The sequence below is a fragment of the Mus pahari genome, chromosome 18 (assembly GCF_900095145.1).
Source record: "Mus pahari chromosome 18, PAHARI_EIJ_v1.1, whole genome shotgun sequence".
Classification (NCBI taxonomy): domain Eukaryota; kingdom Metazoa; phylum Chordata; class Mammalia; order Rodentia; family Muridae; genus Mus; species Mus pahari.
This window is the reverse complement of record NC_034607.1, coordinates 23,483,860-23,508,711: the sequence shown is the minus strand read 5'-3', so window position 1 is coordinate 23,508,711 and position 24,852 is coordinate 23,483,860. Positions and strand designations below refer to the sequence as shown.

At 56.3% G+C, this 24,852-nt stretch overlaps 1 protein-coding gene across 7 annotated transcripts in view; it reads right to left on the bottom strand.

Moving 5' to 3' along the window:
- Positions 1 to 1,201: 1,201 nt before the first annotated feature.
- Positions 1,202 to 24,852, bottom strand: part of Kdm4b (lysine demethylase 4B) — a 79,493-nt gene continuing 55,842 nt past the window's right edge. The window contains exons 9-23 of one of the 7 annotated variants that reach the window (XM_021217651.2): positions 18,729 to 18,925; positions 15,853 to 15,936; positions 15,523 to 15,710; positions 11,062 to 11,459; positions 9,406 to 9,526; positions 7,960 to 8,138; positions 7,650 to 7,845; positions 7,364 to 7,440; positions 7,164 to 7,219; positions 6,922 to 7,030; positions 4,444 to 4,629; positions 4,137 to 4,301; positions 3,920 to 4,039; positions 2,684 to 2,776; positions 1,202 to 2,514 (exon numbers count right to left, since the gene is read on the bottom strand). In XM_021217651.2, coding sequence (XP_021073310.1) covers positions 2,332 to 2,514; positions 2,684 to 2,776; positions 3,920 to 4,039; positions 4,137 to 4,301; positions 4,444 to 4,629; positions 6,922 to 7,030; positions 7,164 to 7,219; positions 7,364 to 7,440; positions 7,650 to 7,845; positions 7,960 to 8,138; positions 9,406 to 9,526; positions 11,062 to 11,459; positions 15,523 to 15,710; positions 15,853 to 15,936; positions 18,729 to 18,925 — 2,352 coding nt within the window. In that variant the 3' untranslated portion in view covers positions 1,202 to 2,331. Of the gene's footprint in view, positions 2,515 to 2,683; positions 2,777 to 3,919; positions 4,040 to 4,136; positions 4,302 to 4,443; positions 4,630 to 6,921; positions 7,031 to 7,163; positions 7,220 to 7,363; positions 7,441 to 7,649; positions 7,846 to 7,959; positions 8,139 to 9,405; positions 9,527 to 11,061; positions 11,460 to 14,228; positions 14,903 to 15,266; positions 15,937 to 18,728; positions 18,926 to 24,852 lie in introns of those variants that run through there. The other 6 variants (XM_029531251.1, XM_029531252.1, XM_029531253.1 and 3 more) reach the window with 6 other exon arrangements.

The following is a 24,852-nucleotide window of genomic DNA, read 5'->3' as shown; positions in this document are numbered from 1 at the left end:
CTGGGCTCTTGGGCTGAGGGGCAACTGTAGCAATCAGACCATGGTTTCCAAACCTGAGAGCCAATGAGTGACAGAAACTGAGGGAGCAGGGCAGGGGCTGGCCTGGCCTAGTGGGCTTCAAGCAGGACTTGGGGGAGGTGGTGCTCCTTCTGCAGGAAGAGATGGAGGCAGGCCAGGGCCTGCAGAGCTGGCAGCCCAGGGTATTTCCTGTGAGTTATAGAACCAAGCTAGGTTCAGCATCCCAGGCCAGGCATCACTAAGCGATTCTGCGGTTGGGCCAAATGGCTGCCGATGATGTCACAGTGGACAATGTGCAAGTAAAACTTTATTGATAAACAGGTCCAGCGCTGGATGTGGCCCAGGGCTGCAGGCTGCACATGTGAGCTTGGTGGGATGTACCAGGCAGGTTCAGAGCTAGTTCAATGCCTGCTCCTAGCACAGTGCTCCACTCCCACAGGGTCCTGGCCATATCTCTGGCAGGGCCGCCTTCCTTTCCCTTCCTAAAGATCTGTCCCAAAGTCTTTTTTGTTTTGTTTTGGTTTTGTTTTCTTTGTTGTGGTTGTTGGTTTTTTGTTTTGTTTTGGTTTTTTTTGGTTTTTTGAGAGAGGGTTTCTCTGTATAGCCCTGGCTGTCCTGGAACTCACTTTGTAGACCAGGCTGGCCTCGAACTCAGAAATCCGCCTGTCTCTGCCTCCCAAGTGCTGGGATTAAAGGCATGCGCCACCACCACTCGGCTTGTCCCAAAGTCTTATGGGGGAAATAGAAAGATGAATAGAAAGAGGAATAGAAAACAAGGCAGGCCTCCCCCCCCCCCCCCCCCCCCCGGGGCACCTGCCACTGACCTCCTGCTGGAAGCACCTGGTAGGCTCCCCCCTCTTCTGCCCTCCAGGGCAAACCCAAGTCTTCCCTTTGGCCCATCAGGAAGGGCAGGGCCTCCCTTCTTCCGGTCCTCCCCCTGCTGGTCCTCTGCTCATCTGTGGCCCTGCAGCTGACAAGCAGAGTCAGAGAGCACAGGCATCCAGGAGACATGCTGCCTCAGCTCCACGCCACTGGGCTGAGACAACAAGTCTTGTGGGTAGTGTCCCACCTCCCTGGCAGCCCCAGATCAGGACACACTGTACCCATCATGCCTGCCAAGGACACCCCATTTGGAGCCGATCTTGTCCTGGCCAGAAATGAAGACACAGCCATGACCAGGTGGGAATAGGAAGCGCTCAGCTCAAGGGCTTTAATTGATACTGAACCGGAGGCCAGAGAATGAGGCAAAAATATGAAGTCCTTCATCTGGGGTGGGGAGAGGGGGAAGGGCATGGGTTTGCTTTTGCACAAAAACCCGGGCCTCTCTGTGTGGGGCGTGTGTGGGGCCACCTGCAGCCACTGCATAGCCCACAAGGGGCATAGCCTGAGACTCCTGTGGTCTGGCCTCTCCCTCCAGGCCCAAGGTTAGGTCCTTTTTTATTCTCTTTACAATATAAATAGAATTTCCAAGTACACATGGGCACGGCTGCCATCGGGCGCTCAGCAGAGGCCCAGTCCCTAAGTTCCCAGCTGGTCCATAGGGCCAGGGCCCTCAGTCCAGTCCTTTGTCATTTAAGATCAGCTGTCTATCCTGGGCCTGACGCCCTAGGGTGGCGTTGGTTTCTAAAGAGACTGAGCCCATAGCCAACCCGTGGGCGGTGGCAGATAGTGCAGACCGGGCCTGTGAAGTCTGTGTCCCGTGTCACTTGACCAGAGCTTCAAGTGAAGGTGGCACCTGCTTTCTCCTGCCCTCAGTCACAGAGGCCCTGGTCCAAGTGTGAAGGCTCATGGGACCCCAGGCAGCAAAGGCAGAGTGAAGCAGACTCTGCACAGAGGGACATGGTGGGGGCATGGCAGGGCCACTCCTGCAGGCCCACCTCCCAGAACAGGAGGCATGAGGGAGCACAAGCGGCCATCACACAGGTCACTGCACACTGGGCCGCTGTCCCTTCCAGGGATACAAAAGTGCCTTTCCACCTGCTCAGTAGACAAACATCTGCAGGTGTCAAACACAGATGAAACTTTTATCTCCTCACATCCTGGTTTGGAGGAAAAAGAATGTACCTGCTGTCAGTTTTTAAAGCCACAAGTCTAGAAAACAGGTTGGGGCTGTGCCCCAGTGTCCTTGGCTAGCATCTGTCACAGGAGGCTCTGGGATGCCCCTTAGCACCTTTAGGAGAAGAGCAGAGCCAGGCCAGGCCCCATGGAGTCACTGTAGTCCAGGGTTGCTGGTCCTGCTCCCTGAGTCTGGCCAAGTTGGATCCTGCTGGTCCTGTTACCAGTTACCTACAGCGGGACAGGATTGGGCAGGATCTAGAAGGGTGCTCCAGGCCGGCCCTGTGCCTGCAGCAGGCTCTCCATGAAGGACAGGTATTCTGGGCTACGCCCTGTGTCCTCAGTGGTGGTGGCCAGCATTGCGGCCACCCGTGGGCGCTTGGCAGCCTTCACGTCGTCTCCAGAGAAGCTGGGCTCCTGTGGTGTGCCAGTGCTCAGTGACTGCAGGGATCAGAGACAGGTCAGGTTGTCTCCTGGCAAAGCCCCTTGGGACCACACCCTGATTCACACCCAGCCCCTGTCCCTTGGCTGAGTGGGGAGGCTTGACGACTGTGGACAGTGCCAGGGTGACACTCATGGCCAACATGTTAGAGGTGCCAGGGACACTCACCAGCCGGGACCGCACCCTCTTGGGCAGCTCCTCTTCCAGTGTGAAGATGTCCCCACGCTTCACAGTCAGCTGAGACCCATCCTCAAACTCCACCTGCATTGAGATAGAGGAGTCTAGGCATGGGGCATGCCACGGGATCCTGGGTCACAGGCCTCTGGACACCTGCCGAGCCTGGGGCTGGCCTACATCCTGAACAGGCCCTGTATGGCATATGGCCAATACAGCATAAGATGAGGCTAAGCCTGCAGCCTCTAGGGTGAAAAGCCAGCAGGCCCTGGACGGGAGGCTAAGGGGCTTCCCCAGGGCCCTCCGGACCTGGGACCTGTTCCCTAAACTCAGAATGATAGCTATGGGAAGTCACCCCAAACAGGCTTCTTGTTCCATAATGGGTACTCAGCGCTAGCATGGCTCAGGCTGCCAGCTGGGAGGTAGACACTGTGGGTGCTTGGGGACCTGACTATCTTCTTTGGGGACAACAGTGAAGATCGTAAATGAGCATGGCCTGGGAGCCAGCCTAGGTGAAGGAAAGGGGTGGAGGCCAAGGCCCCTTCTGAGGCCTTTGAGGATACACTGGAGTACGTGTGAGCAGGGTCTGAGCCTGCCAGGCCAGCAACAGTGCCATACACAAGGAGTCAGGTTCCCCAGGAGGAAATTCTGGAAACCACCCACTATCTCCCACCTCTGCGTTAGTTGGGATACTCCATGGGGCCACTCTATACCCATGCCCCTAACACCCAGACACCAGCACCCTAGTTGTCTGATTCCATTGCTGACTCTCAGTCCAGGCTGCCCTGTCCGAGCTCACACAGGCTTCTGGGGACATACTGAATGATATGAGTGTACCTATCCCCTGGGCTACAGGGTGGCATGTCCTGGCCGGCCTCCCAGGTTATGCTGGCTCCATGCTTGCCCACACTGTCTGCAGGGGCAGGGACAGCTGGGCTGGACCTGTCCCTTCCCCTCTTCATCTGCTGAGGTAGGAGCACAGCGAGGCTGCAGTTGGTTGCCTGTTGTTTGGCTCTGTGATTCATGTTGCCAAGACAAGGTGGTGTATTCACAGTGCAGGCTGGGCCACTCTGCCCTGGGATGTACCCCACCTCCCACTCCCACTGTGGCTTGTCCTCAGCCCTGGTCTGCCATCCTTTAGTCTGTAGGACACAGGGTAGGCTGGTAGAGGCTGGGTGTCTGCCAGAGGGTCCCGCACATGCACACGCAGGCCTCTGTGAGGCTCCTCACCTGGTAGATGAGGCTGGTGGCCATGGAGATAAACCTGGCTCTGTACAAATTACCGTCTGTCCACCGCAGCTCCACCAGCTCGCCCTCAGCGGGAGGCCCTAGCCGTAGGCAGTCTCTGCTCTACAGGGAGGGAATGGTGAGGCCTTGTGCAGCATTCCCCTGCTTCCTCTGCTGCCCTGCTACCCCTACCCGCCCCCCTGCCGCTTCTGTCCCTCACCGTGATGCTCTCTGGGTACAGGTTGTCACTGTAGGAGCCATCGTCAAAGTTGACCTCGTAGAATGTCTGCGCAGTGGTGCCAATGACCCGGCAGCGATAGTAGAGCCCGTTGCGATTCTTGGTGATGACGATCTGGCCCAGGGACACCGTGCGCAGGAGCTGGCCCTGGGTGGGGTGATGGTACATGGAGTCCGGGCTGTGTCCACGTGATGAGGCTAAGTAGGCAGAACTAACTCACAAGGACAGAGCCCAGTCATGTGGGCGGGGCTATTGATGGTATGGGCGGGGCTCTGGCCACTGCACTCACCCCTGCTCCGCTGGCCCGGTGTTTGAGGCAGGTGATGGACACCACATAGGGCCAGTCGTCGGGCTCCATGAGGACACCAGCAGCATGCGCACAGGTCACATGGAAGGATGTGGAGCAGTGCTCATATGAGCACTGGATGCAGGCACCCGACACCCTCTTCATACGCTTGCGGCAGTACACGCATTTCTGCAGAGGGTGGAGAGCAACATTACCAGCAAAGCCAGAGAGGAACCTTCCAGAACAGGTAGGGGGAGGCGACACAGGTCTGGACCGGACAGGACAGGAAAGGACTGCAGCTTAAAAGCATCTGAACCCAGCCCATCTCTTCTCAGGTCTCCTCCCTGATGCCAAGTCCCCACCCTCCCTGCAGCACAGAGCTGGGGGCAGGGAGGACAGGATGGTGTCACAGCATCCCCTAGTGCAGAGCCACAGGGAGCACAACTGCAGAGGCCATGTGCACAGAGGGGCAGGATTTGGTGTCAGCATACCACCCTCCTGAGCCATGATGCTCTTACTAAGAGCTACCCTGGCTTCATCAGACCACCCAGCAGTGGACCCCTGCTTCTGAAGGGGTCTCTGAGGCCACCCACTGGGCCTGGGGAGCCATTGTGCTGGAAGCCAGCCCAGGTCCCACAGGGCTCCACGGTAGCTCTCCACCCAGCATGGCCTAGCAGCAGGAGAAATGAACCAGGCAAAACCAATGCAAGGCACTGTCCACGGCCAACACTGAGGGGCTGGCCTCCAGCATCCTGATACCACCACAGCCAGTGTGCTAAGTGCCCTGAGCAGGGCCTGGCCCCAGGTCTGAGCTGAGCCATCTCCATTCCCCACCTCCTGGCTAGGATACCTCTCAGAAGTCCCTTGCCCCATGCCTGGGACACAGGGTAAGAGCAATTGGGCTGCACCCAGGCACCACTCAGCTGACACGGGAGGGGGGGAGGGGGGAGGAGAGGGATTGGGAGTGTCTGTAGCAAGCCAGGCCTGGGGAACAGATCCTCTGCAGACAGCCATGGCAGTCTACACTCCTGGCTGGGAAAGCTGAAGCCCAGACAAGTCAGGGGGCTGTCTAGAGGCACACAGCGTCTGGACAAGCAAACTGGGGCTTGAGATCTCCTCCACTACCCTGCTGAAGAGGTGTGTGTGTGTGTGTGTGTGTGTGTGTCCACACTCAGACAAGAGCCTCAGTATGCAGCGTCTGAGACCTCCTCCACTACCCTGTTGAAGAGAGGTGTGTGCATGTGTGTGCGTGTGTGTGCATGTGTCCACACTCACACAAGAGCCTCAGTATGCAGCGCCTGAGACCTCCTCCACTACCCTGCTGAAGAGAGGTGTGTGTGTGTGTGTGTGTGTGTGTGTGCGTGCATGTGTGTCCACACTCACACAAGAGCCTCAGTATGCAGCACCTGAGACCTCCTCCACTACCCTGCTGAAGAGAGGTGTGTGTGTGTGCGTGTGTGCATGTGTGTGCGTGTATGTGTGTGTGTGTGTCCACACTCACACAGAGCCTCAGTATGCAGCACCATGCAGTGCCTTCAATTCAACTGAGACACTAGGTGATCTGAATGGAAACAAGTCAAGATGGGGACGACAGTTCTCAAAGGTGACAGATCTGAAAAGGTGCTCTCCCTGTGTGCAGTCACCATGGAGCAGGGCTGCATGGTGCAGAAAGGGACAGAGGATGAAGGAAAGGTTCCTTGGAGAGTTTCATAACAGTGACAACTCACTGTGCTTGTGGCATGAATGCAAAGACCAGCTCCATTTCTGCATCTGCCTCTGCCTTGTCCATACCCATGAATGTCAAAGCATTGTTCCAAGATGCAGAGTCAGGTAGGTGAGAGAAGCGAACCAGCAGTCTGGCCACTCAATGGAGTATTACTCAGGCATGAAAAAGGAAGAAGGCTGGAGAGATGGCTCAGTGGGAAAGCATGTAAGGATGGGATTTGAATCCTCAGAACCCACATAAAGCCAGATGCAGATTGTTTAAATGCCAGTGATGTTATAGCATGATGGGAGCCAGAGCTGGGGAACCCCTGGAAGCTGACCAGCCAGGTCATTGGACATACACATGGAAAGACTCTATGTTAAGAAAGATGGATGCAGAGGACTCATACTTGAGGTTGTCCTCTGGCTCTACACACACACACACACACACACACACACACACACACACACACACATGCACACAGACAACACAAGGGAGGAAACTGAAGCTTGGGTATGCCACTCTGAGATTAGCAGTTGCAGGCAGCATGGAGGGGAAGGGCAGGCTGGCTCTCACTGGGTGCAAGTCTTGCATGAGGGTAGCAAGCACCACTGAATGAGGCACTGACAGTACCTGGCAGTCTCTAGACAGAGTCTGAGAGTTGGGACACTTGGACCGGGGGCGCTGGCTGCCCCTGACACTGCCACTGTGTCCTATGCATAGCTCCCCACCCTGCAACAGGTCTGAGGCCAGCGGCCGCAATCCTGGGGACCTACCAGTTTCCATCGCTGCTCAGGGATGGCACTGACGTCCACTGGGTTGCGTTCAATCACATTGAGGAATCGTACCTCGGGGACTGCAATGGCGCAGATCACGTGAATCCACCTGAGAGGTCAGGACAAGGCCACAAAAGCAGGGCAAGTTTCAGGCTGTCCCCAAGAGGCCAGTCAGGCTGGGTGTGGGGAGGGCAGGAGAGGGCGAAGGGCAGGTGAAGTTACTGGGCAGTCAGGGCACACACCTGTGCTCTGTGGTCCTCTGTAGTGCTCCCCCCCGCAGGTTGCACAAACAGCATTCCTGAGGGACAGATCAATGTGGTGAGGTGTGGCCACCTCCACTATGCACCACCCAACCCCAGCCTGCACAGCTAAGATCAAGGACAGTGGAACACAGGCCCAGGACCTCCCAAGCTCTAGGAGCCAGATAGCACAGGTGAGTTACCGCAGTCCAGGCGTGGGCCGCACACCGGGAACATGTCCAGCCCTCTTTGGCCAGCTCAGGCCGGACACCATAGCAACCTGGAAGACAGTGGAGCCCTGAGAGCAGCCGAAATATGTCGCCTGGAACAACTGCATGCAGCCCTGCACACCTGTAGTTCCCCATATCTGCACGATACAGCCATCCAGGCCAGAACCCTGGACAGTGTCCCCCCACATCAAAACACACTAGGTTCTTCCTCTCCCCAGAGCCCTTCACACTGAGGCAGGGGCAGCTGTCAAACACTTACTGGCATGGACCTGCAGGCAGCAGTGGGCACAGGAGATGAGCGGACTGGTGCCGTCCTCACCGACGTAGGAGTTGGCAGGCAGTGGCTCTGTGTTCTCCCCACTTGAAGTGAAGCACATCTCAGGGATCAGTGGCCGTGTCCTCTGGCCACTTTTGGAGGGCGGCTGGACAGCACTGTCCCGCTCTGTCTGTACTGACTGCAGAGTCACATCAGTCAGCGCAGAGCCACAGTAGGCCAGGCTGCACTGGGGCTGAGTGGGACTGGTGACAGTGGGTGCCATCAATGTGGGGAGGCCACTGAGGCAGCTCACCTGGCTGTAGGGGTAGAAGAGGGTACAGATGGCACAGTAGGGCTCACTGAGGGCGGCTGCCGCATTGAACTTCCTCTCGGCTTGGAAGCTGGCTGCCTTGTTCTTCCACTGCAGGGACAGCAGCGATCTCAAGGCCTCGGGATCACTGACATCGTCCTCTCCTGAGAACAGGAAGGCTTCTGTGATGGATGAGGGGGTGAGCTGGAGGACAGGTCCTGCAGCAGTGCCACCCTACTGGGCGCTTCACAGCGCCAGACCTGGCTTCTGGAAGGGAGGGGACACTGGTTTCCTGCCCTGAGTCTCCCTGAGCCTAAAGCCTGGACACGTCAAACATGCTAACCTCAGACACATCCCCCTGTCTGTGAAGGAGCCTCAGGCACAGGCTGTTAAACGCTGACTCTCCAGTGCAGCTACAGCTGGACAGAGGACAGAGGGAGTGGGAGGTGTCAGCTGTCCCCTGGGAGATGCTGGAGTTCACTCCATTCGCATCACCTTCGACCTTCCAACCCTAGGAACTCCTTGCATGGAGTCTGGGGCACCCTGCCTGCTGTCCAACCTGCTCAGCCTGAGAAAGTCCCACATAATCCCAAGGGATCCAGAGACCCCAGGACTGCTGGGTCTGGGGCATGGAGCTTGGGGGAATCTGCCAGTCCAGGACTCCCCAGGAAGCACTCTTGGTAGAGCCCAGACAGGAGGCAAGAATCTAAGGGTATGGGTCTCAACTGTTACCCAGGTCCTGTCACTCCTGTGGCAAGGTCATGGGTGGAAGGGCTGCCAAACTGCTCCTAGATCCTGCCAGAAGCTTGGAAGGAGCCAAACCCACCATGACCTGCACACAGGTGCAGCCCCACCCGCCTTGCTAGCCAGCCCGAGAGCTCTGTACCCAAGGCTCATCACACTGGGGAGTCCCTTCCTGAAGCTATCAGCCACACCATGTCATGGGGAAGACACTCAGGATGCCTAGATCTGCAAGCCCTGTCTAGAAGTTCCTGTGCAAAAACGACAGAGCAGTTGCCACTGCTGCCCACAACCATGGCCCCAACCACAGCCTGCACATCACAACCTCTGGCGCCTCAGCCGCCTGTCACAGGCTGGATGTTGCAGCCCACTGCTCAGATGGATCAAAGTATCAACAGTACCAGGGGCCTGGCCTGGCTATGGTCACATGACATTTGAGGTATTGGGTCCTGGAAAATGTGAATGAGAAGCAGGGTGGGGTGGAGGCCCTGCAGGCAGCAAGGACCGTGGGTGGTACAAGGCATGGGGACATGGACAGTTGGGCCTACAGATGTGAGGGGACGGAGGAGGCTGTGGTGATGAAGCTGCCATAGTACAGGGAGGACCTGACTCGAAGGCTGGATGGGTGGACACTGGCACCTGTGGAGGGGTTGGTCTGGGCCCCATGCAGCTGGAAAGAGCGTTGCATGGTGGCTGGGCCGTGCTCACCTTCATCACTTGAGGCCTCCTGCTTGACCACTGACAGCGGGGATCGAGTGGGTGGCCGACCCAAGGGGTGACGCCGGCTCTTTTTGATTTCCACCTTCAGCTTAGAGAAAGGGGTTGTTGCCTGAAACAGAACTCTGTGAGTCCTGGGACCTGTCCCCCACAGCATGCAGACACACTCACAGACACTCACACTCACACACACACACACACACACCTGTCCCCCACAGCATGCAGACACACTCGCAGACACTCACACTCACACACACACACACACACACCTGTCCCCCACAGCATGCAGACACACTCGCAGACACTCACACTCACACACACACACACCTGTCCCCCATAGCATGCAGACACTCACACACACACACACACACCTGTCCCCCACAGCATGCAGACACACTCGCAGACACTCACACTCACACACACACACACACATACACACACACACACCTGTCCCCCACAGCATGCAGACACACTCACAGACACTCAAACACACACAAAACCTGTCCCCCACAGCATGCAGACACACTCACACTCACACACACCTGTCCCCCACAGCATGCAGACACACTCATACTCACACACACACCTGTTCCCACAGCATGCAGACACACTCACACTCACACACACACACACACACACACACATACACCTGTCCCCCACAACATGCAGACACACTCATACTCACACACACACCTGTTCCCACAGCATGCAGACACACACACATACACACCTGTCCCCCACAGCACACATGCACTCTCATGCACACACCTGTCCCCCAGTGCACACACATACTCACACAGTCATTCATAGCACCACACTCCCACACTCTTGTGCCCCATACCATGCACACACACTCACACACACACTCACACACACCTGCCATCCATAGCGCATGCGCGCACACACACACACACTCCTGTCATACACAGCATACACTTACACACATTCCTGTCATCCACATCTCTCTCACACACACACATAACACACACACACACACACTCACTCACACACACTCGTCATCCACAACATACACACACACACACTCTCCTGTCATCTGCATCACACACTCTCACACTCATTCATGTCATCCACATCACACACACATACACTCATGCACACACTCCTGTCCCCCAGTGCAAATTCACACTAACAGTCATCCACAGTACCACTCTCACACTCCTGTGCCCCATACCATGCACACACTCACACATACACACTCCTGTCATACACAGCACATGTGTGCTCAGACACACACTCCTGTCATACACAGCATACAATCACACACATTCCTGTCATCCACATCACACACACATTCACTCACACATACTTGTCATCCACAACACACACACACTCTCTCTCTCCTATCATCCACATCATACACTCTCACACTCATGTCATCCACATCTCACACACACACATCATCCACATCACACACACACTCACAGACACACATTCCTGTCCCCCAGTTCATATGTATATTCACACACTTCTGTCTCCCCAGTGCACACACACATCTGCCCCCCAATATATTCCTCAACACACATGGATATATACATACTTCTGTCACCCACAGCACACACACAACCAGGGTGGCTGCCCTGTGTGTGGCAGAACCACCAATGTACCCAGCTGCCCTAAATCACCCACCTGTGAGTCACCAGCCTGGGCCTGGTCTTCCTCTTCCGGCCCCAGCTCCATGGGTGCCAACTGTGCCAACTGTGCGTGGGCAGAGTGCTCCCTGTCCCCATCGGTGCCACTGGTGCGGGGCAGCACATACAACATTGGGATAATGGGCCGTGGCCGCACCTCTGCTTCCTCAACTGGCGCCCCAGGAGGCACGACATTGAGGGGTGTTGGTGGAGGACCCCTCTCTGCAGCCATGGGGCCCATAGCTGGCCCTGGAGACTTGGGTTGGGGTGGTGGCCTCAGGACCTCCTCGGTGGGGAACAGGGCTGGTGGGGCAGACAGCAATGGGGGTGACAGAGGGCTGGGAGTCTTCTTCTTGTTTCTGGCCTTAGTGGGCCGAGGCTTGCCTCTGACATCCTCTGGGGAGAGAAAGAGCCATTCAGAACCAAGTGGAACTAGATGGAAGTGCTGGAGACGATTCGGTGTCCCCCAAAACTTGGACAAGTTCAACCTCTACAAGTGCCCAGTACTGGACTGCTGTACTTAGGAGAGATTCCTGCCTGGTAGAGAGCTGAGACCCATCCCAGCACTCAGAGTGTGGTGGAAGGAGCAAAGAGCTAGCCTGGGCTGATGATACCAGCTCAAAAACCAAACCAAACCAAACCAAACCCCAGAGCCTTCTGGACTTAGGTGTGGGAGGGAGCTGAACTCTCAGGAAGGCTGTAAAGACACTCAGCTGCCCACAGCCGGGGGCCTAGCAAGCCAGCACACGTGTGAGAGAAGCCGCTCTTCTTATAAACACACTACTACATGCTTCTGCCGTCACTGCAGACAACACACCACCCAGCCTAGAGGGACCCAGCGGCAGATGGGCCTGGGGACAGTCCTGCCAGGTGACATAAAGGAGAGAGCCAATGGGGCTTGCCTTTGGTGCCATGGTGGCTGTACAGAACATTGTTAACCAGGGACAGGTGACAGGGACAGAAAATCAGGGTTTGGTCACTCCTAACTTGCTCTTTAGGGAAAGCCACCTAATCCTGTGTGACCTGGAGCCTAGCCCTCCTGCTGGGCGTGGCCTGGGCTGTGGAATGCAGGCCTGGAACTTGGCACCTGCCCCACTCAGCCAGGCCGCTGATGGTAGAGAAACATCCTGTCCCTTCTGCACACCTGAGTCAGGTACTGGGAGTAGGCCACCTTTGGGTAAGGATGACAGCTTGCACTCTGTCTCCAGTATGTTAGGACGGCACCTCCAACCCTAGACACTCAGCTTCCCACCCTGCAGTTGAGCATGGGTGCAAACAGGTGGGTACTCCTCAGCCCTGACTCACTCTATACCAGGGTTGCTTGGTCACCAAGGACCAAGATGAACCCTCACAGGATGTGTCCTGGGGTGCAGGGGAGAACCCTACTGTTGTGCAGTGACTGTGGTGAACTCAGCCTCTTCACGGCCCCTGATCCTGACCCACAGGGCCCTGTCCTGGTTTTCATTTGACCTAAGAGCTGTGGACACCTTGGCATGTCTAGGCTCTGCATGGCCATGAGACAGCCTGGAGCCCTTAGCCGAAGCCCAGGAGGGAGTGCCACAGCACAGACCCCCAGTGGGCACACAGACCCCCAGCAGGCACACAGACCCCCAGTGGGCACACAGACCCCAGTGGGTACACAGACCCCCCCAGTGGGCACACGAGCATGGACACTGCTGCAGCCCTGCGCCCTGAGAGTCAAGGGTGGACTGAGGGTCTCAATCGGGATCCTCTCGAGTGTCGGGGTAGACACCCTGGTGAACAGGTCCTCCAGGGGTGGCCAGGAGATATGGCCAGGTGCCCCCAACACATCTGCATTTGTCAGCCTGACTGGTTCAGGGTCACTGGCCACGGGAGGCCACATATCTATAGGTGTGACCTCTGTCCCAGTTCCTAAGGCTGGGCACACTTGGGAGGACACAGGTGCTTCTGTCTCCTGGGTTGCTGAGCCAGAGTTGGCAACCACAGCTCTGTTGGTGGCCACTCTGCCAGCTCAGGCCTATCGTGGAACCAAGGTCCACCTGGGCTATTGGGAGAGTCTCAAACCATCACCTGTCACTGGCCAGGAAGAAGGTTGTGGGATAGGAGGGCAGTGCCTAGGACACTGCCTTCTGACCAACCATTCAGTCCTTAGTGTTCTGTCCTGCTACAAAGTCTGACTCCCTTCTGTGGCACACCAAGCCTCGGGCCTCAGAACAGCGGAGGCCCTACTGTGTCATAGCCACTGTGACTATTTCTAGTCCCTCAAGTGGCAGCTAGGCCTGTGCAGTTGAGCCACATACCTGGAGGCCTGGCTGCCACTTGAGGGACTAGAAATAGTCACAGTTGGCACTCCTTCCAGATTCGGGACACACTACTCCTGAATTTCATATGCTGGTCAAATGTTAGCTGCAGTCTTGGACCTTTGGATCCCTCAGCCTGGAAGACGTCACCCAGAAGCCCACACATATGCCACATCTTCAGAACTGATCGGATGGTTGTGATCTTGCCACACATGGTCACAGCAGGTGCCTGTGACACACAGGGCTCTGGTGGCAATACACCTGGGAAGCTAGTGAAGCTAGCTGCTTCCTCACACCCACCAGAGGGGACATCCTGAGTGTCATTTGAGTTCTTTTCCAACAGGAGGCACACCAAGCCTGCCAGCCTGTAACCATCCTTGGTGGTCCTGAGTCTACTGGAATGCCCAGGCAAGCCTAGCCGAGAAGCTCCTGTTCACAGTGGAGGCAGCCCATCCCCCATCCCACAAGTGGGCAGCAGCCCCTGAAAATGGAAGGCCAAGAGTGTGGCAAGCTGAGCTATGTGTCCATGTCCATCTGTCCCAGTAAGCACTGCCTGGTGACCGCTCTTTCTGCTCGCTGAGAAGGAGGCCTTAGATACCATCAGACACATTAACACCATCCACATCCTCACAAAAATGCCGCCTGCCACAGGGAAGGACACTGCTTCCACTTAAAGCTGACAAGGTCGAAGTCAAGGAGAATCTTAAGTCAGCAGCAGACAGTGGGGGCTTCCAACAACAGCCACATCTTGCCCCTGGGGCATGGGGCCTGGGGCCTTGCCACCTCCCATAGCAGAAGGACTGTATAAATAGAGCCAAGGACTCTGAGGTCACATGGGATCCTCAGAGGAAGCAGGACAAGAAGCAGACAGACTGGGCGAGTTGAGGAGACACTTTGCTCCCTCACACCATAGTCAGGAAGGAGGAAGGACTTGACCTGACACCAGTTCCAAAGGAATAAACATATACTTCAAGGTACCAAGATCCCATAACTGGTCACATGGCAACAGGAAGCTCACAAGCCAGTGTGGGAGGTAAAAGCAGGGAGCCCAGGCTAGATCCTCAGTATGCCACCTACTTCCTATGGCTTCTCTGTATGTTTGTGGATGTTGGCATCACTCCTGCCCACAGCTCCTATGGATCCACTTATACCATGATGACCTCAGGGCCTCGTGCATGCCAGCAAGCACCTGACCTCCACACTCCAGCCCCAATAAGCATCCAGTTTGGAGCTCCCTGGAGCTGTGGTCATCAATTTCTTCTTGGCTGATATCACTCGATGTGTAGCACTCGCTGTGTAGCTGGCTCTGACTGACTGGTGGGAGTCGCGATCCACCCGTGGCCTGGCTTAGCCACAGCACTTGCAGACCCTGAGTCTCTGGACATGTGTGGCCTTGCCCTCAGCCACAGGAGTCACTCTGTCTGTCTGTGGTCACGTTATGTCGTGACTACCTGCTTTCCCTCCTTTGGCTTTTCTGGGCAGGAAGACCCTGCCATGGTGTGCTGCGGACAGTTCTCTTGTCTGTAACTCCCCCACCAGCCAGTGGAAATCTGAGATGTTGTAGCCTCTTTTTGTTTTGTTTTGTTTTGTTTTTTTGAGACAGGGTTTCTCTGTGTAGCTCTGGCTGTCCTGCAGCTCACTTTGTAGACCAGGCTGGCCTCGAACTCAGAAATCCGCCTGCCTCTGCCTCCCAAGTGCTGGGATTAAAGGCGTATGACAACACGCCCGGCTAAAATACAGATTCTTTTCCTCTTCAGCCTGTTTTTTTTTTTTTTCGGTTTTTCGAGACAGGGTTTCTCCGTGTAGCCCTGGCTGTCCTGGAGCTCACCCTGTAGACCAGGCTGGCCTTGAACTCAGAAATCCGCCTGCCTCTGCCTCCCGAGTGCTGGGATTAAAGGTGTGCGCCACCATGCCTGGCGATGTTGTGGCCTCTTACCACTGCCTCACACTGCAGAAAGGCCAAAGAGGGAAGCCCCACCCTACCTCGGCACAAGGCTACAACTGAATGGACGACAGCCTGTGCAGCACAAGAAGGCTGGGACACGGTGCCAGACTGCAGCTCAAGGTCCCCCCCCCATATGCATAGGCGCCTCATGGTGTACCCTGGCCAGCAGGAGCAAGACCGAAGGGACCCAACTTCATGCTGCAAGTACCCAGTACAAGTACCCAGCACTAACCTTCCATACCCTCGGTCTCATGGCCCTGTGAAGGTAGCAGCTCCTCCTCTTCCTCCTCCTCAGGCATGGTCTCTCCTCGGGAACAGCCCCTGGCCTCATCCAGAGCAGCTACCCCAGCCACAGCTTCCCCTGGAGCCCTGGACTCTTCAGGCTTTGACTTCTTGGGCTGGCTCCGTCTCCGGTGTGACCTGGAGGAGGGCACTAGTCAGGCAGGAGAGGAAACAGACGCAGTCTAGGGTGGGGAGGGTGAGGAGCTGGGCTGGGGTGAAGCAGGTGATGGTGGCACAGGATGGGCAGAATGCTGGGGGCGATGCGAGGGAGATCACTTACGCCGGCCCTGGCCTCCTGGTCGGCTCCCGCCTCCTCTCCTCCTCAGCCTTTCTCCAGGGTCTGCTCTCCTTCACACTAATTTGTCTAGAATGTAAATTTTTGGGTTTTCCTCTGGCTCCCGGGCCCTCTCTATACCCTCCACATAGGGCTCTCAGGCCCTGAAATCAGCCTGGGCATAGCAAGGTGCCACCCTCCTGGCAGCAGGGACGGTCCTTGGCACCAACACACCAGCCCTGACACAGGATGAGACCCAAGGCTGCGGGCCTTAGCCTCACTGCAAGAGGCGATAGGCTCAGCAGGTGCAACAAGGGCACAAGCAAGACCTCCCTAAAGCTGTTTCAACTGGTAAGGGAGAATGACTTCCTGCATCTGCGTCCCTGGCAGCCCCAGCCCAGGAGCCCTCACCCATCCCAGCCCCTCTGTGGCCCAGAAGAGCTGGAATGCTTGGCAGTCTATCTGGCCCTAGGCATTGGCCTCTGTAGTTCTGGCCGTGGCCGGCCCTCCTCTCCCTCACGTCTGTGGCTGAAACACCCCGACCAGGGCAGGATCCCTCGGTGAATGTGTGAGCCCCACAAGATGACCAGCAGGCAAGCAGGTGGCATTCCGAGGACGAAGACAGAGGGAGGGTGTGCACACACAGTGGCTGCAGGAGGATGGGCTGCAGAACAGGCAGGAGGGGTGGGAAGCATTGACAGAAGAGAGAAAGAAGGGGTTGGGGATACAGGACCTCGGATCCAGGGACATTCTATCCCTTGGGGCAGGCAGCCCCAGCAACAGGGCAACTGGAATACACCAAGTCAGAAAGTATGGTGGCTCAGCCTCCAACTGTTCCCCCCAGGGTCTAAGGTTGCTTCCAATGGCTCCAGCTCCAGACAATGCTCACAGCCTGCTACCAAATCACCTGGCTACAGCTTCCCGAGTGACCCTGACTTAGTCACTGTCCTGACCCTAATATGAGCTGGGCCTGCCCAGCCCTTGCACAAGCAGACTGGGACAGCCAGGGCTGCGCACAGCACTGTTTACAGCTGAGCACGCCAGCCGGCCTGCCAGGTTCTCACAGTCACAGGGAAGCCATCTTAAGGGCCCATCTGTGCCCCATACCAGAAAATAAGGAACTTGGGACTCACACGCATATGCTGCACCCATCCAGAGCAGGGAGGGCCACTGTACATTAAAGAATAGCCTTGCTGATGCTGTGTTATGAGAATAAGCCCAGCCCAGCCCTGTCACACCCCCACATTAAGACCTCTTCCTGAGGCAGGACACAGACGTGGCCACCCTTCTACAGCAGCTTCTCTTCACGCAGCCAGAGTGCACTATGCCCTTGCATCTGTGTGACCCATAGCTGGGGCAGGGCTCCTGGGACCTGCCATCTGCCTCAGACCCTCTCCTATTGGATGATTTAATGCTTCCTGGCATCTCCAGGTGCTCTCGCCCCACTCCTACCCACTAAGCAGCTTGTCACCAGTTCCACACTGATGACCCTAGCAACCCTGGCTCTGTTCCAGGTGGCATACATTGTGATGCCTCTAGCAAGGTGAGCCTTCTGCAGCCCTGCAGCTTTCCGTGCGTCCTGAGGAGCTGCAAGCCTATCTTTCTTCCCCTGAGTCCAGCAGGCAGTCTGGCTGGGGGACCCTGCGAGGAGATCCTGGGACAGGACCACAGGCCACAAAGGCTCGCTCTGCAGCCTTTAGCTGGGTGCCTGCCCTCTCTGGAAGCTCTGCAGATTGCCTACTGAACTCAGGTGAGGGACCCATGGGCATGTACCACATCTTGGGCCATCATTACCAGGCTGCACAGAGCCACTACTGCAAGTACCTTTGCATATCCTAAAACTTGAGCAATGCAGGCACTACAGAATGATCAAGAACCATAGACTGCTCACCAGGAGAGGACATAAAGCAGGCAACAGTGGGTAAGACTGCAGCACATGCAACAGTGTAGAAGAGAACGTGGGGAGGAGGGGTAGTTTCAGACCACAGTCTGAGTATCCTAGACAGCTCCCAGGGCCTGCCTGCAGAGCAGGACCCTATGGCCAGGGCCAAGGCCCAGCCGGCACTGACCCCTGGGCGAGACAAAGAACCCCAGAACTCGTCAGGAATGGAAGGTGGCAGGCTGCCTGGCACAGCCAATGTAGGCTGAGGCTGCAGCTGGTTCCAGAAGCTAGCACAGATTCTGCAATCTTTGAAAGCCATCGGGATCCTAACAGCAGTGTCTACAGGTCAAGGCAGCAGGTATGTTCCTGTGCAAGGTCTTGTCAACACTGTTGGCTTCTGAGTGGTGGTCATAGCCTCGCCTGCTGGGTACAGAGTTCTTGGACCTTCCCAGGCAGACACCTGAGTTACATGCAGTCTCAGCTGCAGCTCGTGTTCAGCTCTGAGGGCTATCCTTGGCCTATCAGAATCTCAAACCCTGAGGAGTTGCAGGAGACAAGAAGTAGGATGGACACCTGGAGTGAGGGGCTGAGCCTAGCCATGTAGGTCTCCCTCTTAGAAAATGGAATCAGGTTCCTCCCCAACCCTGTTACCTACACTGCCAATGCTAGGGCCACCTCTAACTAGGGACATGGGCAGGGCTGCTGCCGCTATGGGTGATTGATCACACTACTGTAAGGAGCAGGGCAGTACGGTCCACTCATCCTTAGGAGCAGGGCATCTGGTATTGGCTTTGGCCCTATGAATGCTTGCAGGGGACCTGCCAGCTCTCTGAAATACAAGGGAACCAGGATTACATCACCAGTAAGTAGCAGCAAGCATTCGGATGCCCGGGGAAAGGGTCTGAGGCTCTGCCTGGGATGACCAGACAACTCCTGTTATAGAAGCAGAAATAAATAAGAGAATGGAGGGAGAGGGAGGGCACTGGGGGCAGCCACTCACCTGCGCAGGAGCTTGGCCTTGATCGAGGTGCGCGAGGCACTCCAGGAGCTCAGCTCAGGACTGCTCAGGGCTGTGGGCCTCGTGTGGTCCAGCACTGTGAGGTCACGGCCTTGTTTCCATTGCTCATAGCGTTCGGGCTGCAGGATGCGTACAAACACATCCATGGAGATCTTGACCATGTCCTTTCGACATGTACACTGTGGAAACACGCAGAGGCACTGAGTCTCACGCTAGGCACCTGCCTCCCATGCTGCGGACACAGCCCAGTGTGAGGATGAGACTGCTAGTTCAGCCCCCTCTCTGGCCTCACCACAGGTAGGCCAGACCAAAAGACCCCCAGAGGGAATGCCCACCAATGAGTGGATGCCCAGCCTTGCCCAGTGAGAAGAGAAGGAAGACGGACATGGCATCATTCCCAGAAGGCAACATGGTCTTTAAACATCCATCACCCAGGACCAGGCAGTCTGGCTGCCATCTAAAGGGCCTACCTAGAAGATGCAAGCCTGGGTCTAGCAAATCCAGACAAGCTAGGGAGCAGCCAGTGCCTTGTGTTCACCACCTAGGTTGGACAATCCTGAGCCAGTCTCCCTCCTGGCCTGGAGGGCACAGGCCTCTCAAGCAGTATGACAACTGTGTCACAGAACAAGTTGGGCCAGACTGACATGGTGGCTAAGACAATCTTGCGTCTCTTCTCCTGAGAGGACTGCAGGCTATGATGCTGCAGATAGGGTGGTACGCTCCTAAGCCCACTGTGCTCGCTGCTCCCACTCTACGGCAGCGATGACTCCATCTAGATGCCCTTAATGGAGAGGAAGAAAACAGAGGTGGGGATGGTGAGCCCTTCCCGGCTTCCCCATTCTACTGAAGAAGCTTCAGCAAGGCTGGTCCTGGTACATGAGGGAATGTCCTGTGGCTCCCACCCCTCTTTGCTGGAGGGGAGGGCACTGGGGATCTGTCTGGGTCCAGTATACTGAATGAGAAGGAGTATTTATGGGTGAGCGATTTCCAGCAAACTCAACTTGCTTAATGGGAATGTGCAAGATAGCGTCTGTGCAGGGACTTGGCCAGTCAGTAGTGGCCGCAGATGGTGCCCAAGTTGTGTGTTCCTGAGCCTGGCCTCACTGAGCCCTCATCAACTGCAGATTAAGGGATCTGTGCCAAGTGGCTCAGCCATGGCTTGGCCGTCAGTAATTAGCAAAAGCACCTGAGTGCTCCCATGGGCCCCACACTGCTGAAGCCAGCACCAGTGGCCAGGACAGAGCTGCCAGTACCGGTTGGCCTTGCAATGACAGTGGCCTTTACATATCCCACGTGAGCTCTGCAGACATGGGGAGTGTGTGGCCAAAAGCAAATGTTTTGAGCAGGGTCTGGGAGCAGCAGCCTGGTGGATCTAACACATGGTCACCGGAGGAGGGTGGCAAGGTGATCTGACAGCTCAGCCACAGGGAGGGCTTGTTCCATCTTCTAGGTGAGGCCCAAGCAGCTGCCCAGGACTCTGCATCTGGCTGCAGCAGCTTAGTAGCACCAGCACAGGAGATAGCAGGCAGTTCTCCACTGTGGAGTCACTCTCTTCCTGAGGGGTAAAGATTCATCTCTGCAGAGGACCTGACTTGACCCCTGCATGCTGGAGCCTTCTCAGGGTTGGGTTATCACCCTACTGGAACAGAACAAAGTCACACCCTAAGCCACAAAGAAGGAAAGCAGTCGGGCACTAAGGCCAAGCCCCTCCAGAGGAGGTGCTGCCTCAGACTTCATTACCTCCTGAGGACAGAGCTTCTTTAGGGCTCACCCATCAGCGCAATTTAGACTCCCTCCTTGGTGGGCAGCTGTCACCTGGGTGTCCTACTGCCACCTGGGATTCTGAGGTGGCCACGGCCCTTTCTAGTGAGCCTGTGATGGAAAGGTGTTATCCCCGCTGGGGATTTGTAAGCTCTAAAGATGCCCGATAGCAAAGGGGGGTCCTTGAGGGGCCCGGGTGGCACCACTCCCCGAAATCACTGGCACTAGCTTAGCTCATCAGCAGATAGGCTTGAGGGTGTCCTGGGACAAATGACTAACAACATGATGGCACAGACACCTCACACTTCCACTGAGGCTGCCAAGAAGACCTGTACCAACCACCTGTAAAGTCCTGCACCCTGAACCTGCACTCCAATGGCCTGACACCAAGGGCTCTGACCCCAAGAGCCATGGTGGCAGCACATTTGTGAGTCCTATGGTGGCACTGCACAGGACAGTCCAGGGACAGCAGCTGCACCCCAGGAGCCCATACTCAGTGCAGTTTGCTGAGAACCTTCCAGAACCTAAGGCACATGAAATTCCGCCTGCAGCAGCTTCCTTTATACACCATCCCTGAGTGCCAGCCTACCAATAAGACAGTCCTCCAGGGCACGCATACCATCAAGCACCTATGGGAAGGCCAGGAACACTCCCCAGCCAACTGACCTGGACATGTCCACCTGCTGAGTCTGCCTCAGAATGGGGCTTGGGGACAACACAAGGGAAGGCTCCCCTCGGGCTCCTCCCCTGAGGCTGTACTAGAGTCTTGAGCAGGGTCTATAGTCTGTCACAGACCTATAGAAATGGCCTAGGCTGAGCATTATGCCGAGACAGCTGTCACACAGGACTAGCTGGAGTTATGGCAGGGCATAGGTTACCATCAGTGTGACTACTTGCCACTGTCTTAGGGTGATCAACACATCAAGTGACGGCAGAGCTGGTGCTCTCCACAGCGTACAGCACAGCTGGGATGACTGAGTTCTCCCCAAGGTGACAGTGCACGGCACAAAACTGCATCCAGCTTAAGACGTGGCACAGGCATTAGCAGTGCAGAGCCGAGTCCCCGGTTGGTTACCAGGAGCCTGCCTGATTGCCTCGAGAGGCCTAGTACAGGTCACAGGTCACAGGGGTGTGGCACTGTCTACCAAGGTTGCAATTACCACCCCTCCCTGTGTGCTGGGGTCTAGAGCAGGGAAGCAGGGAAGGAGCCAGGAATCAACAGCTCTACTCCACCTTCTGCCTGCAGGACCCCAAAGCCACCTGCAGGTCCCCAGTCCTCTAAAAGCTGATGTCTTGTTGCCTTATGCCAACTCTGGGGGAGGGGCTTCCACAGTGACACTGAAACACAGGACTCAGCAGTGCCATTGGGAACGCAGGGAAGGCTGCTCTCCTGCTGCTGAGTCATGAAAGAGAGCGACATTTGCCAGTAGAGCCTGGGAACCCCACTTCTGCTTCCTGTCCGTCTCTGTCATCACCAGGAAGTAGCCAGCGAGAAGCAACATCTGTACCTGCAGCTGCCAACCCTGCTACTCTCAGCTTCACTCTGAGAAGCCTCTGTAACTACCCAGGAGAAAGTGGGCACAGCAGGCAGAGCTTTGGTGAGCCCTGGCCTGTGCTTCCCAGGCATGCAGAGCTGTGCTGCTCTTCTGACCACCCCACAGGGTGGTCCATCAAGGATTGTGAGCCACAGTAGCCTACCATGGTGCTCAAGAGGCTCGTAGCTACCCCTTGGCTAGCAGTCCTGTCTTTCTTGCCCAGCAGAACTCACAGGCAAAGAAGAGTTAGAATCTGCAGTGTGCACAATAAGCACAGACTGATGCAGAGGAATGAGCTGCCACCTGCTTCCCAACCTGGAGCCAAGTTTGGACAACCCACCTGGACCAGCTTGCAATTCTGCATACAGAGGCTAGGGAGTCCATGGTGCCCACCTCCCTACACAGGTTACCCTGTCTTACTTTGTGAACAGATGGCATCCTGCTGCAGCCATGGAGTCACTCTGCAGTCTAAGGTGATATCTAATACCTCCCCAGGGCTGTGTGACGGTCCAGAGCTTAGTGCGGCTGCACATGGTGCAGACACCTTTAATGTGCTTCTGTGTAAGAGACCCCACCTGTGTTGACAGCAGCAGCTTGCTTCCTTGGGTGGCCCTCAATCCTCAGTACTGATACTCCCTAAAGCATGTGACCTACTCCGCCTGTCTGTGTCACTACCCACTGCCCTACACAGATCCTGATGGAGACCAACTGTCCATCTCAGATCCTTCTAGGCCACTGACTATCAGGAGCCTAGCCAGGTGGGTCATTGAGATCCTCAGAGACACAAAGGTGACATGTCTTCTCAGGTTACCCAAGTCACAGAAGTGCTTGTCTACTGAAGTTGAAACACTCGAGTGTGGCTGGCAAACACAGGACAAGGGCCCCATACTTCCCTTGTGGGGCTGGACCAGGGCTCTGTGCCCAGCTAAACCTTGCCCCAATGCCCTTGGGCCCAGGGTCATCCCCATTAACAGACTGTGCCTGTATACCATGCACTTCTAGCTAATGAAGACAGTGGAGGTGTCTCATCTGCAGTAGAGGGCGTGCATGCTTATTCCAGCCCTGCTCAGAGTTGCAGGTCCTTGGCTTCCTGGCTCCTTCAGGGCCATGTCAGGCACAGAGGTTCTGTCTCAATTGCGACCCTGTCCCCGGGGCTCCCACATCCTCACACTTTGAATCTGTTCCTACTGCCTCACTCAAAGTCAGGCTGGGTGCATGACAGTGAGGCCACCTGGGTTCCCGGGATCTTGTGTGAGCTCTAGCTGGAGGCTGTGTTCTTTTGACAGGCCTGGTTACACCAGAAGCCGCTCATGCGAAACAGAGAGCTGGGGGAGGCAATAGCTGGAGAGGAGATGATTAAAACACAGCTCAATAAAACCACCAACCCGGATAGCATGTTACTGCAGGGACTCTCCTGCTCTCACCAGTGTGGCAGGGACAACTCTCAGTCATGGCATAGGAACCAGGGCGGAACACTGAGTCTGTTGTTGGGGCGGCTGGCATTTGCTGAGGGTAGGGCATGGCAGCCCTAAAAAGCATCAGTCCTGGAGGGGACAACAACATTGTCCCCAGCTCACCACCATGGTCAACCGTGGCTGGACATATTCAGATGTGACTGTCCCTACACCCGGGTCTGCACCACATCCCTTCTATGTAGACATGACCAGGCCTAGGGTCTAGGAGTCAGGGTAGGGGCACACCACAGGCTGCAGGAGGGGCGCTTATCACTCCCGCTGACCTGATGAAAACTGGGCCACAGTGGGTCCTCTGGATGCTTGGCTCAGGCCTGGTTTGTCAGATCTTAAAAGTGGATCTTGCTAAGCCACAGTACCACACCAGCTGGCTGTGGCTATGCACACCCTTTTTCAATGCTACGATAGCCTTCCAGGTCAGAAATACCTTTTAAAAAGGCTGACCTCGAACTTGGGGCAATCTTCCTGTCTCAGCGTCCTGAATGTTGGGGTGACAGAAGTGCACAGTCCCATAGCAGAGGAAGGCAAGCTCAATGATTGAAGGGACATTTTTGAAGAGCCATCTGTTTGAGGGAGACACTCTGGCCCACTAAGGGTTTCAGCACAGAGCTTTGGCTGCGGCTCGGCCCATTTCTGCTACGACTGCCAGTGCTGCAGCAACAGCCAGTTCATTAGGGAGCCACAGGGACCTGTGCACAGGGTGATGAGGCGCCGGCTCACAGTGCTGCCTGGCGGGGCTGTGCCCCTCAGCAGTCTCCAGTGTCATGACGCCCCTTGTGTGGCACTGTACCCATGACAACACCCACCTCACCCCCTCTTGGCACAGAGGCCACTTGTCCTGGGTGGCAGGGAGCTGGCAGCATGAGCCTGTCTTCTCCCCCAATGCCGCTCTTTGTCTGGATCCTGTCAGCTCCTGCTTTGTGCAAACATCAGTGTGACCATCATGGCCTTCTGGGGCAGCCCACACTTCCCAGCACCCCTTACCGTGGGACCCCTGGAGCCCCAGTTTACCCAGCACCCCTTACCGTGGGACCCCTGGAGCCCCAGTTTACCCAGCACCCCTTACTGTGAAACCCCCGGATCCCCAGTTTACCCAGCACCCCTTACCGTGGGACCCCCGGAGCCCCAGTTTACCCAGCACCCCTTACCGTGGGACCCCCGGAGCCCCAGTTTACCCAGCACCCCTTACCGTGGGACCCCTGGAGCCCCAGTTTACCCAGCACCCCTTACCATGGGACCCCCGGAGCCCCAGTTTACCTAGCACCCCTTACCGTGGGACCCCTGGAGTCCCAGTTTACCCAGCACCCCTTACCATGGGACCCCCGGAGCCCCAGTTTA